This window comes from Phalacrocorax aristotelis, chromosome 8 (assembly GCF_949628215.1).
Source record: "Phalacrocorax aristotelis chromosome 8, bGulAri2.1, whole genome shotgun sequence".
Lineage (NCBI taxonomy): Eukaryota > Metazoa > Chordata > Aves > Suliformes > Phalacrocoracidae > Phalacrocorax > Phalacrocorax aristotelis.
In genome coordinates, this window is record NC_134283.1 from 46,744,258 (window position 1) to 46,766,459 (window position 22,202).

General features: G+C 56.9%; 1 protein-coding gene across 1 annotated transcript in view; it reads left to right on the plus strand.

The window, feature by feature from the left end:
• LOC142061676 (uncharacterized) overlaps positions 1-22,202 on the plus strand; it is a 117,738-nt gene that overhangs the window by 59,409 nt on the left and 36,127 nt on the right. Inside the window, exons 3-9 of the mRNA XM_075103075.1 lie at positions 6,967-7,076; positions 15,928-16,119; positions 16,198-16,261; positions 16,378-16,487; positions 20,979-21,170; positions 21,249-21,312; positions 21,429-21,538. Coding sequence (XP_074959176.1) covers positions 6,967-7,076; positions 15,928-16,119; positions 16,198-16,261; positions 16,378-16,487; positions 20,979-21,170; positions 21,249-21,312; positions 21,429-21,538 — 842 coding nt within the window. The remainder of the gene's footprint in view (positions 1-6,966; positions 7,077-15,927; positions 16,120-16,197; positions 16,262-16,377; positions 16,488-20,978; positions 21,171-21,248; positions 21,313-21,428; positions 21,539-22,202) is intronic.

Consider the following 22,202-nt stretch of genomic DNA (forward strand, 5'->3'; position numbering starts at 1 on the left):
GGTTATTTCTTCAACTGACCATAGGAGGCTTTTTGTAAGAAAACACAACACCTCTTCTTCCTGCTACAGCGCGGTACCGCAGCAGTAATCGGCCAGAGCGTCCAAACGCCTTTGGCAGTATCGGTAATGGCTGGGGCACGGCCGAAGGGCCAGCCCACCTTCCGCACAAGGAAAACACCATTCCCCTAGAACGCCACGCAGATCCAGGACGGGTAAGGCGGAGGCCGAGCCCAGGCGCCCTCATTGCCAAGGAACACCTTGGCCTTGCAGCGTCTCACGCTTCGGGGTGTTTTGCAGGCCGTGGCTAAGCTCAGGCCCCCTGCTCGTGGCTGCCCCCGGTCCCCCGGCGCCGGTCGGGCCGCAGCCCCCAGCGCAGTGCGGCGCAGGGCAGTGACCCAGCAGGGCCGTCCCACGGGCCCCAGCCCACCCCCGCCTGTGGCCAGGGCCCCGCGGCCGCAGGCCCCTTCCTCCTCTGCTCGCTCCCGTCGCGGACGGCTCGGCATGTGTCACGAGCGGCAGCCCCGTTCAGCAGCTCTCGGAGGGCGCGCGGCTCTGCCCGGCCGTGACCGGGGCCCGCAGGGGTTTCCCGCTCGCTCGCTCGCCCCGATAAGGAGCTGGCCCCGAGCCGGCGCGTCCCGCCCCGCCCGGCCCACGGCGCCCTCGCGAGCTGAGCGCGGCCCGGCCAGCAGGGGGCGCTGGCGCTCAACGGCTGGGCACGGAGGCGGTCTGGCGCGGGGGCGGGGCCGGTGGGGGCCGTTCCTTCCGGCCGCCCTTTAAGGGCCGCCCCGCGGAGCTTGGGCTTCCGGTGGCGCGGCGCGGCGGAGGGGGGGGCGGGAGCGGTGGGTGTGGAGGCCGAAGCGCCGGTGCGTGGGCGGCCGGGTCGCGAGGCGTCCCTTTGCGGTGCCGGGGCCTCTCTGCGGCCCGGCTTGGGAAGCCCGTGGCCGGCGGAGCTTGCTCGGCGCTGGGCGGGGAGCGCCGCGGCAGTCCGGCTGCCGGCAGCCATCCCCTGCGGTGGCCGGCAGCCCTTCGGGACGCCTGGAGGCCTGGCGGTGCCCGAGCCTCGCCTGCGGCAGCCGCCTGGGAGAGTAGCGCGGCCGTTGCCAGGGGCCGGAGAGCGCTGGTGGGTGAGTTCGGGCAGCGGTGGAGGCTCCGTGCGGGCCGCGGGGGTGCTCCGTGCGGGGCGGGCCGGGGCCCGGGCCCGGGCCGCGGGGGTGCTCCGTGCGGGGCGGGCCGGGGCCCGGGCCCCGGCCGCGGGGGTGCTCCGTGCGGGGCGGGCCGGGGCCCGGGCCCGGGCCCCGCAGAGAAGCCCTGGTCGGGCGTTGTTCGCTTCTCCACAATGTAGGGCTTTTCCCGGTTATTTCCTGTGTACTGTGTTTTGGGCCACCTGAAACCCTTTGGCCGGGTATGTTTGGTGGGGGGAGATGGCAGGTCTGGAGCCTGAAAGATCTCGGGTGGGGGGGCGGGGGAGGTATTTCTTGCCTTAAAACTCTGAGCCCACCTCGTGTGGCATGTCGTGTTATCATGTCGTGAGTCTCGTGACTGTGGCAAATGGCTCAGTCGGGCGTTTTCTGATAACTAACTTCTGAACGTGTGCGTGTGTAGGCACGGGGAGACTTGTGCAGGGTGACAGAGCGCCGTGTGCTTCTGTGCTAATGTCTACCTGTTCTGGACCTCCAGTGTTGGAAACCCTTTGTTTAGTGCCTAGCTGTGCCTGCGTAACAAATGTTTTAGCTGCTGACGTGTTATACCTCTGCTGCGAACGTCTTCCTGGGTGGCTTGATTGTTTCTGGTTGTCCGTGTAAATCTAGGCAGATATTTTCTGCCCGGTGGTGAAGCCTACCGCTTTGGATAACAAAGGGCAGGAGAGCAATAAAGAAAAAGGTGATCTGTCTGCTGCAGCTCCTTGGAAACAATTTGTTCCTTATTTTCTGCCCTTGGGCAGGCGTTGTGCTTTCCAGATAATGCAGCCTCTCCTGTGCCTGTCCACGCCGTGCGTTTTTGTCCTGCCCTTGCTTGAAAAGGCTCTCCTTGCCTTCCTCCTCTCTGCTGCAGTTGGCTTAATCTCTCACTGCTGCTGGAAGAGGGATAAAGGGAGTGTTGTCGATTGGTTTGTTAAAAGCTTTTTCGCGGGCTGTAACGCGTGGGAAAGGGGGGCCGGGGGGGGCAACTCAGTACGGGGAGGGGGAGGATCAGGCTGCGGGGAAAATGGGAAACCAACATCACCTTTCCCTCCTGCGGCGCAGCCGGGCCGCACGGCTCCCCGGGGATGCCCCTGCCCGCGGGTGTACCGTGTGTGCACCCCCCGCGTGGGGCGGGGGACGACGACACACACCCCCCCACACCGTCGGCGTCACTGGGGCAGCCCCTGCCCCAGGGCTCCGCGCTCGTACCCGGCTCTCCCCTTTCCAGCACAGCACGGGGCTGGACGCACCGAGGAGACCCCGGGGTGGCTTCTCGCGGCTGGGCAAGAACAGGGCCTGGCCCCGAGCAGCAGAGCGGGCACCGCCGGTAGCTCGGAGGAGCGGGGCCGGCTGGGCTCGAGGCGTCAGAGCGAAAAGGGACGAGAACCGGCCCGGAGCGTCCGGGGGGGGGGTGGGGGGTGGGGGCGGCGGACGGTCCCGTGGCCGGGTTCGGCTCCGTGCCGGGCTGTGGGGCAGCTGGAGCCGCGCCGGGGCAGGTGAGGAGCCGCATGGCCGGGTGCGCTGTGGGTCGGCGGGTTTCGGCTGTGGGGTCTCCTGGTCCGCGGAGCCGCCGGAGGGGGGCGGGGGGCGGGCAGCAGCGGCCCCGGGCCGAGCGCTGTCGTGGGTCGGTGATTGGGTTTTGGGGTCGATCCCGTGCCCGGCCGCGGGGAAGTAGGGGCAGCCCCACCTGGCTCTCGGCTGCTCCTCGTCGGGGTCGGGCGGCGGCGGCGACCCCGGCGGGGGCTCCTGCGGTGCCGGGCGGATCCCCCCTTGCCCGCCAGGCAGGCAAGGACCCCGGCTGCTGCCGCCGCGGTTTGCTGGAGGCGGTCTAGGCCCGGCCCCCTGTGGGGTTGGGGTGCTAGCCCGGCGATGCCGGGGAAACGAGGCCTGCGAGAGCAGGAAGAAAGCGCTGCCGGGCCGGCGCTGGGCTGCCCCGCCGGGGTGCGGGGCCGGGCCCTCGCAGTTCAGTTCCCAAGGCCTCCCGACAGTGCCCGTGTGGGCCGTGGGGGTGCAGGGCTGCGGGGTGGCTGCGCTCTCCGCGCCCCTGAGGGTTGCCCGTGGGGACTGCGGAGGGGGCCGGGATGCAGCCAGGGTCAGCTGGTTTGGTCCCTGAATGGGGAGAGCACAGCTCTTCTGTTCCTGGGCCTTGAGACCAGGTTCCTGTGGCTGACGCCGGGGCCCTGAAACAGATCGAGTCGTGCGTTTTGAGGGCCTGACCAAGGGGACTAAGTCGTGTGGTTTTGGGCTGAGGAGCAGAGGTCAAGTGCTGCATTTTTGGGACTTGAGAACAGGCTCAGCAGCTGGGCTTTTTGGCTCAGAAACGGTCGCAAAGTGAGCTGGTTTGGGGGCCAAAAGCAGAAGCCGGTTTGGCTGTTTGTGCAGGCTGGGGGGTGGGGATGGGGTGGGGGCATTGGGGGCTGCAGGGGAAAGCAGGGTTGGGTAGGGTACGAGGACCCTCCCCGGAGGTGGGGGTCTGGTCACATTGGACCCCGAAGTTCGGGAGGCCGGCATGCACCAGAGCGAACTTGCCACCTGAGGCGGGTCTCTGGAGGAAGGGTGCTTTTTGGGTCCAGCGCAGCGCACCCTGTTTGGGTCCAGCTCTTCTTTCTGTGCTGCTTAGGATAGTTATTAACCAATTAATTCATCATACAAACTAAGTCACAACAGCTCTATCGGCTCCATCGTGGTTCGGAGCTCTGAATCAGTTTCATTTGGTGTCTTAACACGTTTTTTCCCCAAGGAGAGGCTACGTTTCAAAGTGAATTAGTTTTCTCACAAGTGTGTCAGTCGATAAAATTGAGTTACGATTATTAAAACCACAAAGGTGACAGGAGTCTCACAGATCTGTTCTATTTCTGAAAATGTATTCATCCCAGGCAAATGTCATCGGGATACAGATCGTCTGCACTTCATGCTCTGACAAGACAAGATGCTGAGACAGGGATGAGCTCCAAAAGGACTACTGAAAAGGAAAAAAAAAAAAACACGCACTCCACGAAGTCATGGGGTTTTTTTGTTTGCATTTGGGGGGGCGGGGTGGTTTTAACAAAAGAGTGCAGTGTTGGCCGGCAGCAGCCTGCAGAGTGTTTTTGCTGCCTGATCTCTCCTTTTCTTCTCTTCAGCTCCTCTTTCGGGGCTGTAATTGTTATTTGGATAGTTTTAGAAGAGCAGTTAAGTTCCTCGCCTGTGTCTCAATGTGCTGGTAATACCAGGAAGGTGAATGCTTGAACCGGTCGGGTGGGTGGGAATAACTTGGCTGCAGGTAGAAATTCTGAGGGAAGACCAGCTGAAACCAGGAAGCAAATAGCAAGTTCCCCACAAATGTGTGGGTGTCAAACACACACAAGTTTTATTGCCGAATGTTTTTGGCAGTATGTTCCAAATGGCTATTTTTGGTAAACATAAATTTTCAGGAGATTCAGGGTTGTGTGTGGCAAAACATGTCCCTCTGTTTTTGTGTCCTGCCGCATAAACGGCCGGCGGCAGGGCTCTTGTTCCCTGCTCTCGATATTGCCACAGCAGGGCTGCAATATTGAGACCTAAGGGATGGGTTTAGGAATGGAAGGAGAGAGAATGCCTGTGTTCTGTAAGGGCTATGAATGCTGACCCTTTGTCCCCGTCTGCTGCTTTTCCTGTGCGGGTGATGAAGCCGTTTTACTTTTCTCTGTTGTTCCTGGTCTAAATAGCTGCGAAGCTGTCGCCGCTGTGGGTGTGCAATTTGTGTTGCTGTGTTTCTGTGGAGTTCTAGCTACGGCTCGCTTCTAGTGTGGCCAAGCGTCAAGGTATGGCTTTCAGTTTAAAGCTTCAGAAGCGCTGCGCGCTGAAATGAGTGTAGGTGAAACTGCTGTTGCGCCTGCAGCTGTGCTCGCAGGGATGCTGGGTGGCTCCGCATCAAACCGGCGAGGTGCGCGTGGACCTCCGTCGGGCTGCGCCCTGGGTGCGCGAGCGTGCCGTGTTTTTGCTGTTCCGGCTTGTATGTGCGAGAGCTTAACGTTTGATTTAATGCATTTCCTTTAACGGCAGGCTGTAGTTGGGCAGTAGATGGCATTCCTACGTGGGCGCAAGAGCTGTGGAATGGTTAAGCAGTTGCTGTGCCTCCGGGTGACTTGTTCAGTAACACTGTTTTTCCAGGTGCAGATGGATGAGTCGTGCAGGCCCACGGAGGAGAGCCCAGGGGAGTGCTGTAAGAAGGTGAGTCTGTGTGTAGTACTGGAGGGAAGATGTGACTGATGGCTATAGGGCTCCATTATGGGTTTTACTCTTTTTTTTTTTTTGTGATCTGAGGGCGCTAAGCGATGAGCCGAGCGTGATCTGGGCCCTGGAGGTGAGTCAGGCAAGGTGACCGGTGCTTGGTGGGCTGGAGTAGGTGTTCTTTTTCAGGTTATTCAGGGTTTTTTCTCCTTCTCTTCACTTTCCCATCCCAATTTGGGGCCAATTCCCTCAAATGGGGACTTCCCTCTGCGGGGCTGCATATGCAGCCTTGGAGCTGCTCCCTGGGCACAAAAATACCCCAAACGCCCTGACTCTGGGTCTGCAATGGGGGGGTGAAAAAACCCAGACAATCTGGTAGAAAGAAAACAACTTGGGGCTTCTGGGAAAGCCAACTTCAGCTGGATTTGTGCAGCTGGAAAGGAGAAAAAAGGGTAGTGGTGGTGAAGGAACGACAACCTAAAAGCACCCACCAACCATTCTCGTGCACAAAACCAAAAGTGAAAATGACCATTTAGGGCAAAAGCACAAAAAATCCCCACAGAACTCAGTATTTTGGAAAAGCAACCCCAATTATTACATTATGGAAAGCAGGCGGGGAAAAAAAAAAGCAAAACAAAACCCTATCGCAACCCTGATGCCACATGCCTACAAGCAATTCCTGGGGCTTATTCTGTAAGGGTGGGGAACCCAGCCTTGTTCCCCAGGTTTGTTGTGCTGCTTCTCCTCCCTCGGGCATGGGGGGGGGGGGCGCAGTGGCATGGACAGTAGCAAGCACCAGATTTTTTTAAGCAGTCGAGAGGAAAGGACTGAAATGCTCGAGGCACTTGGCTGTTTGGTGCAGAAGCAATGAACGGTGCTGCTGAGGCTGCGAGGGGGAAGGGTGCAGAGGAGTAGAAGCTCTGTGCATGCAGCCGAGTTACAGTCTCCGGATGGTATTAATGGAGAGAGTAATTCAGATAATGCTGCTGCCCAGTGACCAGAATTGGGTACTGAGCCGGGGAGCTGCGCACGCGCGGTGGCATCCCTGTGATCCACATTGCTCTCTCCACAGGCTAACAGCCCTGCGATGCTGCAGTGCCTGCGAGGTGATGCCGCCGTGCTCGTTGCTGCTTCCCGGTAAGGAAAGGCCTCGTCCGCTCCTGCTGCAGCGTGGTGGTGTGTCGGACACGATTCCCTGTGTCGGGTGAGGCCTAGGGCCGCCAGTGAGGTGACCTTTGGTGGGTGCAGGGGTGTCTCCTTGTGTGCCTGCACTACTGGGGCTGGTGGGATGGGAAGCTTCAAACCACCTGCCGAGGCAGGCTTCAGGTATGCTAAAGGCGAGTGGGTGAGGGCAGCCCCAGGAGTTACCTGGGAGCTGATAGAAGGGAAGAGGGGGAGGAGGATGATGACCTTTTCCCCCTGACCAGGGCGCAGAAGATGGCCGACTCCCCAGCTCACCAGAGCTCCCCCTCAGCCTCCCCTGGCCCCCCTTGCGCCGTGTGCCTGCCCCCAGCTCCAGCACGAGTGAGCTAGGCTTCGTGCCTAGGAAGCCTCATCTCGTAAGAGCTGTAAGACACCCTTGTATTCTCTTTAGGTGGAGGACGGCCTCGAGTCTGGAGCTGCAGAAGAGGCAGGGAGGAGAGGAGGGGAAAGAAGCATCTGAACGGCTAAATCGTGCCAGCAGCGCTGAGAGTGAGAGTTGCAGTGAGTCCTGGGCCACTGGGGCCCCGTTGCCTCTCTTGTGCATCCTGGGCCCTCCCTGTCTCTCCCCTGGCCCCCTCTCTTTCCTTACCTGCTGCAAAATTATTTTTTTTTTTGCGCCCCCCACCCCCCCGCCCCTTCTTTCTCCATCTCGCTCTGAGTGGCTCCCTGCCTCCCCGTCTTTTCAGTCCTCCCTCTCTCTGTCCTGTAGCCGGTGGCTACTTGTTCTTTCTCCACCTCTCTCTGCCTGGCTCTGGGTCCGTTTTTATTTTTTTCATTCCTCCTGCTCTGTCCTGTAGCCTGTCAGTATTTTGTCTTTCTCTGGCCCTCTTGGTCTGACTCCCTGTGTTACCGAAAGACGTGGTAAAATCGGAAACAACTCCTCAACACCAATTTAGTATTAAGGAGCAGGCATTCTTTATTCACGGCGCCAGATGCATGGGGGATCGCTCGTCTCGGCGTGCGTACCTCACACCTTTCCTGTAGAATCTATAGAAGAAAATTTTACGTATTCATACATATTCATTATTGTCCTGTCGACTGATCGGTACAAACTTGCTCGTTCCGTATGTAAGTTACTGCGCAGGCTCGGTGGTGGTCCGTGAGTCGGTGGTCGCGACCTCCCCCTGCCAGAATTGCCTTTTACCTTCTTGGCTCTTAATCTTGGCAGTCTTGGCTAGTTTTCTCAGTCCGCTGCACGAAACCGCGTTTTGTCATCCTTTTCTGACAGAAGCACGTTGTCTGTTGTTCTGTTGACATTAACGATCGCCTGGTGACTAAAATGCAGATTGACAGATACACTGATTCGTACGCTCCGTGTTCCCATAATGTAACACCATCTCTGGTTGGTTGATTTCATCGCTTTGGTTACACCTGTTCCTGTTGTTCAGTTTCTTCTTTTTTGGCTTTGTTTGATTCTCTCTGTGATTCTGTTTTTCTCTGCCTCTCGCTTGTCCCAGCTCCCCGTCCCTCACTTTGAATGCCCGTTATCCTTCACCAGCTCACTCTCCCTTGGTTGCCATCCCCATTTCTGAATTCCTCCTGCTTTGCCACGTAGCCCGTGACGTTTTTCTTAATCTCTCTCTGTCTGCCTCAACGCTGCCGCCGCGCTTTTTAATTCGTCTGCTCTGCTCTGTACCCTGCTACTGTTGTTGCCTTTGTGAGTTCTTCTCTATCCGGCTCCCTTTCCCTATTCATGAATTCCTGTTCTTCCTGCAGCCACCGCTGTTCCCTGTGATCTCCGTCTCTCTCTGTCCAGCTCCCTGTCCCTAGGTTTTAATTCCTGCCTCTGCCCACTGTAGCCCGTCTAGATGTTTCTCTCGGTCCCTCTCTCTGTCCGGCTCCCTCCCGCTGTGTTCTAATTCCACGTTCTCTGTCAGTAGACCCGTGCTATTTGTTTGTCCTCATCTCTCTCTGTCCAGCTCCTTGCTGCTATGTTTTATTTCCTCCCTCTCTGTCTTTGTAGCCCATTGCTGTTGTTGGTTTTTTTTTCACTTGTTTCTTCATTTGTCTCTGTCTGCCTCCCAGTGCCTGATCTTTAATTCCTCCTTCCCTGTTAGGCCGCTGTTCCTTTTTTCCATTCTACATTGTGTTCTCTTTGGTCTCCTGTTCTTATTCATCGATTCCCTCCTTGCTGCCCTGTGGCTTGTCCCCATTTTATTGTTGCCTCGCTCTCTCCCTCTCTCTGGCTTCTTGCCCCTGTTTTTCAAATTCCTCCCTCTCTTCTCTCTTCCCTGTTGGCCGTGTGATCTTCAGCCTTTCTCCATCTCTTTCTGCCCAGCTCTCTGTGTCTATTCATTAATTCTTCCCTCTCTGCCCTGTAGCCTGTAGCTTTTGTCCTTTCTCCATTTTGCTGTCTGTGGCTTCCCCGTGACCCTATTCTAGAGTTGTTTCTCTCTTCTTTCTGTACGCATTGCGATTCCTTTTGCTCCCCATCTCCCTTTGTTTTGGGTGGTTTTTTTTTGTGGCTCCCTGTCCCTAATTCTTAATTCTCTGCCTTCTCATGCTCTGTACCACGTAGCCCCATGGTTTGTTTTGTGGTGTTCCCTCCCCGGCCCCTTCCCTCCGTCGTTGGCTGTCTCGGCTCCCTGTCCCCGCGGCTTCATTCTTCTGTCTCTGCCCTGTTCTTGTCGCTTTTCTTGTCTTTCCCCATCTCGCTCGGTCCAGCTTCCTGCCCCTATTCTTCTTTCCTCCCTTGCTGTCGTGCTGCCTGCCCCAGGTTCTTTGTGCATCTCCAGCCTGCTCCTCATCCTTCTTTGTTGGTCTGTGTCCTGCTCTTCCCTCTTTGTGCTGCCTCTCTTCCCCTCTCTCTGCTGCTTTTATCTCCACCTCCGTCAGGCTCCCTGTCCTTCTCTGGCCGTCCTGTTCCCTGCCTCATGCCTTCTCACTACACGCACACACGCCCCCCCCCGCCCCCGTCCAGCCGGGTGCCGCTCTTCTCTCCTCTCCTCCTACTGTCCTGTGCCCTGCTCCTCACCTTTGGTGGCCTCCCCCTCTGCCCAGCAGCCCGTCGCTCCAGGAGCCAGGCAACGCACGGTCTGTTCCCTGCCAAACCAGGACAAGCGCGTGCCGTGGTTTAGCCCCAGCTGGCAACTCTGCACCAGGGAGCTACTTGCTCGCTCCACCCTCAGTGGGCTGGGGGAGAGAGCTGGAAGGGTAAGAGTGAGAAAAATCCTGGGTTGAGATCAAGACTGTTTAATAGGTAAAGCAAAAGCTGTGCGTGGAAGCAAAGCAAGGAATTAATTCGCTCCTCCTTTTCGGCGGGCAGGTGTTGAGCCACCTCTGGGAAAGCAGGGCTCTGTCATGTGTAACGGTTACTTAGGGAGAGAAATGCCGTAGCCCCTCCCCCCCCACCCCCCCCCCAAGGACTCCCCCTTCTTGCCCCAGCTGCGTGTGCTGAGCATGTGTCATGGTTTCAGCTTGGATAGAGTTAATTTTCTTCACTCTAGCTGGTATAGTGCTGTGCTTTGAAATTAGCAGGGAAAAAAAAATCCTGTTGAGATAACACACAGATGTTTCGGCTGCTGCTGGGTAGCGCTTATACTAGTCAAGGACATGTCCAGCCTCCCATGCTCTGCTGGGTGCACAAGAAGCTGGGAGGGGAGGGGGCACAGCTAAGAGAGCGGATTCAAACTGACCAAAGGGATATTCCATATCATGTAATGTCATGCCCAGTATGCTACCTGGGAGGGGCTGGCCGGGGGAGGGAGGGAGGAATCGCGTCTCGGGGAGGGGGCAGCGTCGGTCGGCGGGTGGTGAGCGGCTGTATCGTTCGTGTTTGTGTTTTTTTCCTGTTTTCCCTTTCCTTCCTTTTCCCTTATATTATATTAACATTATTGTCATTATTATCATAATCATTTATCATCATCATTTTATTGTAATCATTAAACTGTGCTTATCTCAACCCACAAGTTCTTTTGCTCGTCCGATTCTCTTCCCCATCCCACAGGGGTCGGGGGGGATGTGAGCGAACGGCTGCGTGGTGTTCAGTTGCCAGCTGAGGCTGAACCACGACAGTCTATTTTTGGCGCCCAACGTGGGGCACAAAGGGTTTGAGATAATAACAGTTGCTGGTCACAGCATTGATTCATCTGCTCGCAGTATTAGTTTGTCCAGTCTTTACCATGCTGATTGTAAAGTACATGTTAAAACTTGCTGTTGGTTTTGTCAGTTTGCTGTGCTCCACAGTGATTAGAGATGTTTTGCCTAGGAGACTTGTTATTAAAACACTGGGCTTGACTGTTATCGGTTATTTAGGTTTTGCATGGAAGCCGTTACTGTACTACAGCTACCACCTCATGGAGGCAATTAGCAATTATACCTCCTCCTCTGAGGAGTTTTTTATGGAGGAAATACAGAATGGCACCGTAGTTACTATCTTATGTAATGCCTCCTCCTTCATTACAACAACTTTTCAGTATCTTGAACATCCTTGTGTAGTTAAGATACATCTGTTGATATTGCTTTGGCAGGTGGAGCTCCTGAACACCTACAATACATTGATGACATCATTGTGTGGGGCAATACAGCAGAAGAAGTTTTTGAGAAAGGAAATAGTTCAAATCCTCCTGAAAGCTGGTTTTGCCATAAAACAAAGTAAAGTTAAGGGACCTGCACGAGAAATCCAGTTCTTGGGGAAAAAAATGGCAAGATGGTCGTCGTCAGATCCCCATGGATGTGATCAACAAAATAACAGCCATGTCTCCACCAACTAGCAAAAAGGAAACACAAGCTTTCTTGGGCGTTGTGGGTTTTTGGAGAATGCATATTCCACACTACAGTCTGATCGTGAGCCCTCTCTATCAAGTGACCCGGAAAAAGAATGATTTCAAATGGGGCCCTGAACAACAACAAGCCTTTGAACAGATTAAATGAGAAATAGTTCATGCAGTAGCTCTTGGGCCAGTCCGGGCAGGACAAGATATAAGAAACGTGCTCTACACCGCAGCTGGGGAGAATGGCCCTACCTGGAGCCTCTGGCAGAAAGCGCATGGGGAGACCCGAGGTCGACCCCTAGGGTTTTGGAGTCGGGGATACAGAGGGTCTGAAGCCCGCTATACTCCAACTGAAAAAGAGATATTGGCAGCATATGAAGGGGTCCGAGCTGCTTCAGAAGTGGTTGGTACTGAGGCACAGTTGCTCCTGGCACCCCGACTGCCAGTGCTGGGCTGGATGTTCAGAGGGAATGTCCCCTCCACACACCATGCAACTGATGCTACGTGGAGTAAATGGGTTGTACTGATCACCCAGCGGGCTCGAGTAGGAAACCCCAGTTGCCCAGGAATCTTGGAAGTGATTATCGACTGGCCAGAAGGCAAAGACTTTGGAATATCACCAGAGGAGGAGGTGACACGTGCTGAAGAAGCCCCACTGTATAACACACTGCCAGAAAAGGAGAAGCAGTATGCCCTGTTTACTGATGGGTCCTGTCGCCTTGTGGGAAAGCACCGGAGATGGAAGGCTGCTGTATGGAGTCCTACACGACAAGTAGCAGAAACTGCTGAAGGAGAAGGTGAATCGAGCCAGTTTGCAGAGGTAAAGGCCATCCAGCTGGCCTTAGACATTGCTGAACGGGAAAAGTGGCCAGTGCTCTATCTCTATACTGACTCCTGGATGGTGGCAAATGCCTTGTGGGGCTGGCTGCAGCAATGGAAGCAAAGCAACTGGCAGCGCAGAGGCAAACCCATCTGGGCTGCCACATTGTGGCAAGATATTGCTGCCCGGGTAGAGAACCTGGTTGTAAAGGTACGGCATGTGGATGCTCACGTCCCCAAGAGTCGAGCCACTGAAGAGCATCGAAACAACCAGCAGGTAGATGAGGCTGCCAAGATTGAAGTGGCTGAGGTGGATCTGGACTGGCGACATAAGGGTGAACTATTTCTAGCTCGATGGGCCCATGACACCTCAGGCCATCAAGGGAGAGATGCAACATACAGGTGGGCTCGTGATCGAGGGGTGGACTTGACCATGGACGTTATTGCGCAGGTTATCCACGAATGTGAAACATGTGCTGCAATCAAGCAAGCGAAGCGGGTAAAGCCTCTGTGGTATGGGGGACGATGGCTGAAATATAAATATGGGGAGGCCTGGCAAATTGACTATATCACACTCCCACAGACCCGCCAAGGCAAGCGCCATGTTCTCACCATGGTAGAAGCAACCACTGGCTGGCTGGAAACATATCCTGTCCCCCACGCCACTGCCCGGAACACTATCCTGGGTCTCGAAAAACAAGTGCTGTGGTGACATGGCACCCCAGAGAGAACTGAGTCAGACAATGGGACTCATTTCCCAAATAACCTCATAGACACCTGGGCCAAAGAGCACGGCATTGAGTGGGTGTATCACATCCCCTATCACGCACCAGCCTCTGGGAAAATCGAAAGATACAATGGACTATTAAAGATGACACTGAGAGCAATGGGGGGTGGAACATTTAAACACTGGGATACACATTTAGCAAAAGCCACCTGGTTAGTCAACACGAGGGGATCTGCCAGGCGAGCTGGCCCTGCCCAATCAGAATCCTTACGTACTGTGGAAGGGGATAGAGTCCCTGTAGTGCACATAAAAATATGCTGGGCAAGACAGTCTGGGTTATTCCTGCTTCCAGCAGAGGCAAACCCACTCGTGGGATTGCGTTTGCTCGAGGACCTGGGCGCACTTGGTGGGTGATGCGGGAGGATGGAGGAGTCCGGTGTGTACCTCGGGGATTTAATTTTGGGTGAAAACAGCCAATGAACTGAATAATATGCTGTTAATTGCTATATGATATTGTATGTCATCACTACTATGGTTGCATCAATGGAATGTTATCATGGTGGGAATCTCCCAATTAATAATAATAGCGAATGAACCTTCAATGGAACCAGGCAAAGTGCAGCAGTGAGAGAACAAGAACTACCAGTGCAGCGGTGATGGAACAAGGACTGACATGAACATGTAACAACCTGACCCCACGCACACCGCCTCTCTGAAGGACCCTTACAAGAGATGAAATCCAAAGTCATGGACTAAATGAACTCAATGGGACATTCCACAGGCATTCTACAGGGGTGTTCCATAGACTAGTGGAATGATAAATGAAAATCTGTATAGAGATATATATATATTGTTAAAGGATGAGAAGATGGATAGGGATTATTGAATTTGTACTGAATAGTATGGGACCTGAGCATGATGTCAATGATATGGAATAAGGGGTGGATACTGTCATGGTTTCAGCTGGGATAGAGTTAATTTTCTTCACTCTAGCTGGTATAGTGCTGTGCTTTGAAATTAGCAGGGAAAAAAAAATCCTGTTGAGATAACACACAGATGTTTCGGCTGCCACTGGGTAGCGCTTATACTAGTCAAGGACATGTCCAGCCTCCCATGCTCTGCTGGGTGCACAAGAAGCTGGGAGGGGAGGGGGCACAGCTAAGAGAGCGGATTCAAACTGACCAAAGGGATATTCCATATCATGTAACGTCATGCCCAGTATGCTACCTGGGAGGGGCTGGCCAGGGGAGGGAGGGAGCAGCGTCGGTCGGCGGGTGGTGAGCAGCTGTATCGTTCGTGTTTCTGTGTTTTTTTTCCTGTTTTCCCTTTCCTTCCTTTTCCCTTATATTATATTAACATTATTGTCATTATTATCATAATCATTTATCATCATCATTTCATTGTAATCATTAAACTGTGCTTATGTCAACCCACAAGTTCTTTTGCTCGTCCGATTCTCTTCCCCATCCCACAGGGGTGGGGGGGGATGTGAGCGAACGGCTGCGTGGTGTTCAGTTGCCAGCTGAGGCTGAACCACGACAGCATGATGTCAAATGGTATGGAATATCCCTTTGGTCAGTTAGCTGGGAAAGCTTTCCCAGCCTACTTGCTGGTGGGGCACTGAGAGAACCAGAAGAGGCCCTGACTGTGGAAGCAGTGCTCGGCAAGAACCAAAACATCTCTACATTATTAACGGTGTTTTGAGCATAAATCCAAAACGTATCCCTTCCTAGCTACTGTGGAGAAAATGAGCACTATCCCAGCCAACACCAGCTCTGTGCGGCTGCGGCAACGGCGGCCGAGGTGGCCTTGGGGCAGGGGGAGCGTTGGGGACCCTGAGCCACGAATGGCTCCTGGGACTTGTTACGTGCGCGCCTGCACAAACACCTGCCCTCTCCTTTGCCCTCAGGGCTGCGTTTGCGCTCCCTTTGCGTGGGGCAATAGGGCTGTGATGGAGCCCAGGGGAGGAGGTGGTGCACTGTGGGGGTGAGGGGAGGGGGCCCCCCGTTGCTGCTGCGCCTCAGCTGTGGGCGGGGTCTGGATGGAGGAGCCCCAGGTGCGGGCAGTGGGGCTGACGGTGCCGGCTCCTCCCTGGAAAAGGGGCGGTGCCCTGCTCCGGGGGGCCAGTGTGAGCCGAGAGCGGAGCGGAGCGGAGCTGTGGCCGAGCGTCAGCGGGCTGCGACTGTAGCGAGAGAGGGGGTGAGCGGGGGCTGGGTGGTGGAGCGCTGCGTCGCGGGTAACGCCCCGAGGAGGGCTGCGGCGGGGCAGCGCCGGGTCGGAGCGGGCGGTGGGGAGAGCGAGGCTGTGCTGAGGGCTCGGTGGGGCTTCCGGGTGCATCGGCGGGAGCGGACGGTGCCCCGCAGGGTCCGAGAGCGGGGAGGGCGGGCTGGCGGTGTGCCGGGAGCTGTGGTGGTGTGTGTGCCGGCTGGCCGTGCGGGCGTGTTGTGCCGCAGAGCATGCCGGGAGCTGTAGTCCTTGCGGCGCGCGGCTGCCGGGCGGCCGTGTTGTGCCGCAGAGCTTGCCGGGAGCTGTAGTCCTGGCGCCGTGGCTGCCGGCCCTGTCACGTGGTTCGCCGGGGCGTGGCGGGAGGCGCGGTCTTCCGGCGCTCGGGTGCCGGGCGGCCGTGCCGCGTACGGTGCGCGCGGTGTATTTTTGGGGTTGGCTTCGTGTTGATTTCTGGGGGCTTCCAGGTGCGGCCGCTCCCCGAGAAGCGGTGAGTTCCCCGGGAGCTGACAGAAGGGAAGAGGGAAAGGAGGAGGACCTTTTCCCCCTGCCCAGGGCGCAGATGATGGCCGCCTCCCCGGCTCACCGGAGCTCCCGCTCAGCCTCCCCTGGCCCCCCCTTGCCCCGTGCGCCTGCCCCCAGCCCCGGCACCTCCCCTGAAGCGTGCTGCGTAGCCCTTGGCCGCCCCCAGGCCCTGTCGTGAAGGCAGCGAGCCGGCCCTCAAGCGCACTGGATTCCCCCTCGGCGCAGGGGCCCTTAGCAGTAGCGCGGGGAAGGGGCGGTGTGTCCAGAAGCCCCTGCGCAAGGAGAGGCTTTGGTCAGGGTCGATCGACGGTAATGACGGTCGCTGTTTCTTCTTTCCCTCTCCCAGAGACCGTGCTGAGGACGTGGTTGCCTGTCCTTCCCCCGGGGATGCCGTTGCCTGCGGCCGTCTCAGGCTTGCGTGGCTTCTCTCTGCCCGGCTTTGCCATCCTCGCAGCGCCGGGGCGAAAAGGGACACACGGAGCCCTTCCCGGCTGTGGACAGGGGCTGCCTCGGCTGAAGCTGGAGACGCCAACGAAAGGTGAAGAAGAAGAAACTGAAGGCTCCCTGGCTGCCAGCTGCCTTCCTGCTGCAGGCAAGAGAGAGCCTGTCCCTGCAGGTGGGGGAGGAAGGATCCCCCTTCATAGCCCGCAGCGGGCCAGGCCACCAACGTGCACCGCAGGGTCTGTACGTGTAACCCGGAGCTGGGTACGGGCGTGTAGTGCACGAGCGAGCTAGGCTACGTGCCTAGGAAGCCTCATCTCGTAAGAGCGGTAAGACACCCATGTATCCTCTTTAGGTGGAGGACGGCCTCGAGTCTGGAGCTGCAGAAGAGGCAGGGAGGAGAGGAGGGGAAAGAAGCATCTGAACGGCTAAACTGTGCCATCAGCGCTGAGAGCGAGAGTCGCGGTGAGTCCTGGGCCACTGGGGCCCCGTTGCCTCTCTTGTGCGTCCTGGGCCCTCCCTGTCTCTCCCCTGGCCCCCTCTCCTTCCTTACCTGCTGCAAAATTTTTTTTTTTTTTTTTTTTTTTTGCGCCCCCCCCCGCCCCTTCTTTCTCCATCTCGCTCTGAGTGGCTCCCTGCCTCCCCGTCTTTTCAGTCCTCCCTCTCTCTGTCCTGTAGCCGGTGGCTACTTTTCCTTTCTCCGCCTCTCTCTGCCTGGCTCTGGCTCCGTTTTTATTTTTTTTATTCCTCCTGCTCTGTCCTGTAGCCTGTCGGTATTTTGTCTTTCTCTGGCCCTCTTGGTCTGACTCCCTGTGTTACCGAAAGACGCGTTAAAATCGGAAACAACTCCTCAACGCCAATTTAGTATTAAGGAGCAGGCGTTCTTTACTCACGGCGCCAGACGCACGGGGGATCGCTCCTCCTGGCGTGTGTACCTCACACACCTTTCCCGTACAACTTACAGATCAAAATTTTACGTATTCATACATATTGATTATTGTCCTGTCGACTGATCGGTACAAACCTGCTCGTTCCGTATGTAAGTTACTGCGCAGGCTCGGTGGTGGTCCGTGAGTCGGTGGTCGCGACCTCCCCCTGCCAGAATTGCCTTCTACCTTCTTGGCTCTTAATCTTGGCAGTCTTGGCTAGTTTTCTCAGTCCGCTGCACGAAACCGCGTTTTGTCATCCTTTTCTGACAGAAGCACGTTGTCTGTTGTTCTGTTGACATTAACGATCGCCTGGTGACTAAAATGCAGATTGACAGATACACTGATTCGTACGCTCCATGTTCCCGTAATGTAGCACCGTCTCTGGTTGGTTGATTTCATCGCTTTGGTTACACCTGTTCCTGTTGTTCAGTTTCTTCTTTTTTGGCTTTGTTTGATTCTCTCTGTGATTCTGTTTTTCTCTGCCTCTCGCTTGTCCCAGCTCCCCGTCCCTCACTTTGAATGCCCGTTATCCTTCACCAGCTCACTCTCCCTTGGTTGCCATCCCCGTTTCTGAATTCTTCCTGCTTTGCCACGTAGCCCGTGACGTTTTTCTTAATCTCTCTCTGTCTGCCTCAACGCTCCCCCCGCGCTTTTTAATTCGTCTGCTCTGCTCTGTACCCTGCTACCGTTCTTGCCTTTGTGAGCTCTTCTCTGTCCAGCTCCCTTTCCCTATTCATGAATTCCTGTTCTTCCTGCAGCCACCGCTGTTCCCTGTGATCTCCGTCTCTCTCTGTCCAGCTCCCTGTCCCTAGGTTTTAATTCCTGCCTCTGCCCGCTGTAGCCCGTCTAGATTTTTCTCTCGGCCTCTCTCTCTGTCCGGCTCCCCCTCTCTGTGTTCTAATTCCACGTTCTCTGTCACGTAGACCCGTGCTATTTGTTTGTCCTCATCTCTCTCTGTCCAGCTCCTTGCTGCTATGTTTTATTTCTTCCCTCTCTGTCTGTCTTTGTAGCCCATTGTTGTTGTTGTGTTTTTTGTGGGTTTTTTTTTTTTTTTTACTTGTTTCTTCATTTGTCTCTGTCTGCCTCCCAGTGCCTGATCTTTAATTCCTCCTTCCCTGTTAGGCCGCTGTTCCTTTTTTCCATTCTACATTGTGTTCTCTTTGGTCTCCTGTTCTTATTCATCGATTCCCTCCTCGCCGCCCTGTGGCTTGTCCCCATTTTATTGTTGCGTCTCTCTCTCCCTCTCTCTGGCTTCTTGCCCCTGTTTTTCAAATTCCTCCCTCTCTTCTCTCTTCCCTGTTGGCCGTGTGATCTTCAGCCTTTCTCCATCTCTTTCTGCCCAGCTCTCTGTGTCTATTCATTAATTCTTCCCTCTCTGCCCTGTAGCCTGTAGCTTTTGTCCTTTCTCCATCTTGCTGTCTCTGGCTTCCCCATGACCCTGTTTTAGAATTGTTTCTCTCTTCTTTCTGTACGCATTGCGATTCCTTTTGCTCCCCATCTCCCTTTGTTTTGGGTGTTTTTTTTGTTGTTGTTTTTTCTGGCTCCCTGTCCCTAATTCTTAATTCTCTGCCTTCTCATGCTCTGTGTACCACGTAGCCCCGTGGTTTGTTTTGTGGTGTTCCCTCCCCGGCCCCTTCCCTCCGTCGTTGGCTGTCTCGGCTCCCTGTCCCCGTGGCTTCATTCTTCCCTTTCTGCCCTGTTCTTGTCGCTTATCTTGTCTTTCTCCATCGCGCTCGGTCCAGCTTCCTGCCCCTATTCTTCTTTCCTCCCTCGCTGTCGTGCTGCCTGCCCCAGGTTCTTTGTGCGTCTCCAGCCTGCTCCTCTTCCTTCTTTGTTGGTCTGTGTCCTGCTCTTCCCTCTTTGTGCTGCCTCTCTTCCCCTCTCTCTGCTGCTTTTATCTCCACCTCCGTCAGGCTCCCTGTCCTTCTCTGGCCGTCCTGTTCCCTGCCTCGTGCCTTCTCACTACACGCACACACGCCCCCCCCCGCCCCCGTCCAGCCGGGTGCCGCTCTTCTCTTCTCTCCTCTCTTCCTACTGTCCTGTGCCCTGCTCCTCACCTTTGGTGGCCTCCCCCTCTGCCCAGCAGCCCGTCGCTCCAGGAGCCAGGCGACGGACGGTCCGTTCCCTGCCAAACCAGGACAAGCGCGTGCCGTGGTTTAGCCCCAGCTGGCAACTCTGCACCAGGGAGCTGCTTGCTCGCTCCACCCTCAGTGGGCTGGGGGAGAGAGCTGGAAGGGTAAGAGTGAGAAAAATCCTGGGTTGAGATCAAGACTGTTTAATAGGTAAAGCAAAAGCTGTGCGTGGAAGCAAAGCAAGGAATTAATTCGCTCCTCCTTTTCGGCGGGCAGGTGTTGAGCCACCTCTGGGAAAGCAGGGCTCTGTCATGTGTAACGGTTACTTAGGGAGAGAAATGCCGTAGCCCCCCCCCCCCCCCCCCAAGGACTCCCCCTTCTTCCCCCAGCTGCGTGTGCTGAGCATGATGTCAAATGGTATGGAATATCCCTTTGGTCAGTTAGCTGGGAAAGCTTTCCCTGCCTACTTGCTGGTGGGGCACTGAGAGAACCAGAAGAGGCCCTGACTGTGGAAGCAGTGCTCGGCAAGAACCAAAACATCTCTACATTATTAACGGTGTTTTGAGCATAAATCCAAAACGTATCCCTTCCTAGCTACTGTGGAGAAAATGAGCACTATCCCAGCCAACACCAGCTCCGTGCGGCTGCGGCAACGGCGGCCGAGGTGGCCTTGGGGCAGGGGGAGCGTTGGGGACCCTGAGCCACGAATGGCTCCTGGGACTTGTTACGTGCGCGCCTGCACAAACACCTGCCCTCTCCTTTGCCCTCGGGGCTGCGTTTGCGCTCCCTTTGCGTGGGGCAATAGGGCTGTGATGGAGCCCAGGGGAGGAGGTGGTGCACTGTGGGGGTGAGGGGAGGGGGCCCCCCGTTGCTGCTGCGCCTCAGCTGTGGGCGGGGTCTGGATGGAGGAGCCCCAGGTGCGGGCAGTGGGGCTGACGGTGCCGGCTCCTCCCTGGAAAAGGGGCGGTGCCCTGCTCCGGGGGGCCAGTGTGAGCCGAGGGCGGAGCGGAGCGGAGCTGTGGCCGAGCGTCAGCGGGCTGCGACTGTAGCGAGGGGGGGGGTGAGCGGGGGCTGGGTGGTGGAGCGCTGCGTCGCGGGTAACGCCCCGAGGAGGGCTGCGGCGGGGCAGCGCCGGGTCGGAGCGGGCGGTGGGGAGAGCGAGGCTGTGCTGAGGGCTCGGTGGGGCTTCCGGGTGCATCGGCGGGAGCGGGCGGTGCCCCGCAGGGTCCGAGAGCGGGGAGGGCGGGCTGGCGGCGTGCCGGGAGCTGTGGTGGTGTGTGTGCCGGCTGGCCGTGCGGGCGTGTTGTGCCGCAGAGCATGCCGGGAGCTGTAGTCCTTGCGGCGCGCGGCTGCCGGGCGGCCGTGTTGTGCCGCAGAGCTTGCCGGGAGCTGTAGTCCTGGCGCCGTGGCTGCCGGCCCTGTCACGTGGTTCGCCGGGGCGTGGCGGGAGGCGCGGTCTTCCGGCGCTCGGGTGCCGGGCGGCCGTGCCGCGTACGGTGCGCGCGGTGTATTTTTGGGGTTGGCTTCGTGTTGATTTCTGGGGGCTTCCAGGTGCGGCCGCTCCCCGAGAAGCGGTGAGTTCCCCGGGAGCTGACAGAAGGGAAGAGGGAAAGGAGGAGGACCTTTTCCCCCTGCCCAGGGCGCAGATGATGGCCGCCTCCCCGGCTCACCGGAGCTCCCGCTCAGCCTCCCCTGGCCCCCCCTTGCCCCGTGCGCCTGCCCCCAGCCCCGGCACCTCCCCTGAAGCGTGCTGCGTAGCCCTTGGCCGCCCCCAGGCCCTGTCGTGAAGGCAGCGAGCCGGCCCTCAAGCGCACTGGATTCCCCCTCGGCGCAGGGGCCCTTAGCAGTAGCGCGGGGAAGGGGCGGTGTGTCCAGAAGCCCCTGCGCAAGGAGAGGCTTTGGTCAGGGTCGATCGACGGTAATGACGGTCGCTGTTTCTTCTTTCCCTCTCCCAGAGACCGTGCTGAGGACGTGGTTGCCTGTCCTTCCCCCGGGGATGCCGTTGCCTGCGGCCGTCTCAGGCTTGCGTGGCTTCTCTCTGCCCGGCTTTGCCATCCTCGCAGCGCCGGGGCGAAAAGGGACACACGGAGCCCTTCCCGGCTGTGGACAGGGGCTGCCTCGGCTGAAGCTGGAGACGCCAACGAAAGGTGAAGAAGAAGAAACTGAAGGCTCCCTGGCTGCCAGCTGCCTTCCTGCTGCAGGCAAGAGAGAGCCTGTCCCTGCAGGTGGGGGAGGAAGGATCCCCCTTCATAGCCCGCAGCGGGCCAGGCCACCAACGTGCACCGCAGGGTCTGTACGCGTAACCCGGAGTTGGGTACGGGCGTGTAGTGCACGAGCGAGCTAGGCTACGTGCCTAGGAAGCCTCATCTCGTAAGAGCGCTAAGACACCCATGTATCCTCTTTAGGTGGAGGACGGCCTCGAGTCTGGAGCTGCAGAAGAGGCAGGGAGGAGAGGAGGGGAAAGAAGCATCTGAACGGCTAAACTGTGCCATCAGCGCTGAGAGCGAGAGTCGCGGTGAGTCCTGGGCCACTGGGGCCCCGTTGCCTCTCTTGTGCGTCCTGGGCCCTCCCTGTCTCTCCCCTGGCCCCCTCTCCTTCCTTACCTGCTGCAAAATTTATTTTTTTTTTTTTTTTTTTGCGCCCCCCCCCGCCCCTTCTTTCTCCATCTCGCTCTGAGTGGCTCCCTGCCTCCCCGTCTTTTCAGTCCTCCCTCTCTCTGTCCTGTAGCCGGTGGCTACTTTTCCTTTCTCCGCCTCTCTCTGCCTGGCTCTGGCTCCGTTTTTATTTTTTTTATTCCTCCTGCTCTGTCCTGTAGCCTGTCGGTATTTTGTCTTTCTCTGGCCCTCTTGGTCTGACTCCCTGTGTTACCGAAAGACGCGTTAAAATCGGAAACAACTCCTCAACGCCAATTTAGTATTAAGGAGCAGGCGTTCTTTACTCACGGCGCCAGACGCACGGGGGATCGCTCCTCCTGGCGTGCGTACCTCACACACCTTTCCCGTACAACTTACAGATCAAAATTTTACGTATTCATACATATTGATTATTGTCCTGTCGACTGATCGGTACAAACCTGCTCGTTCCGTATGTAAGTTACTGCGCAGGCTCGGTGGTGGTCCGTGAGTCGGTGGTCGCGACCTCCCCCTGCCAGAATTGCCTTCTACCTTCTTGGCTCTTAA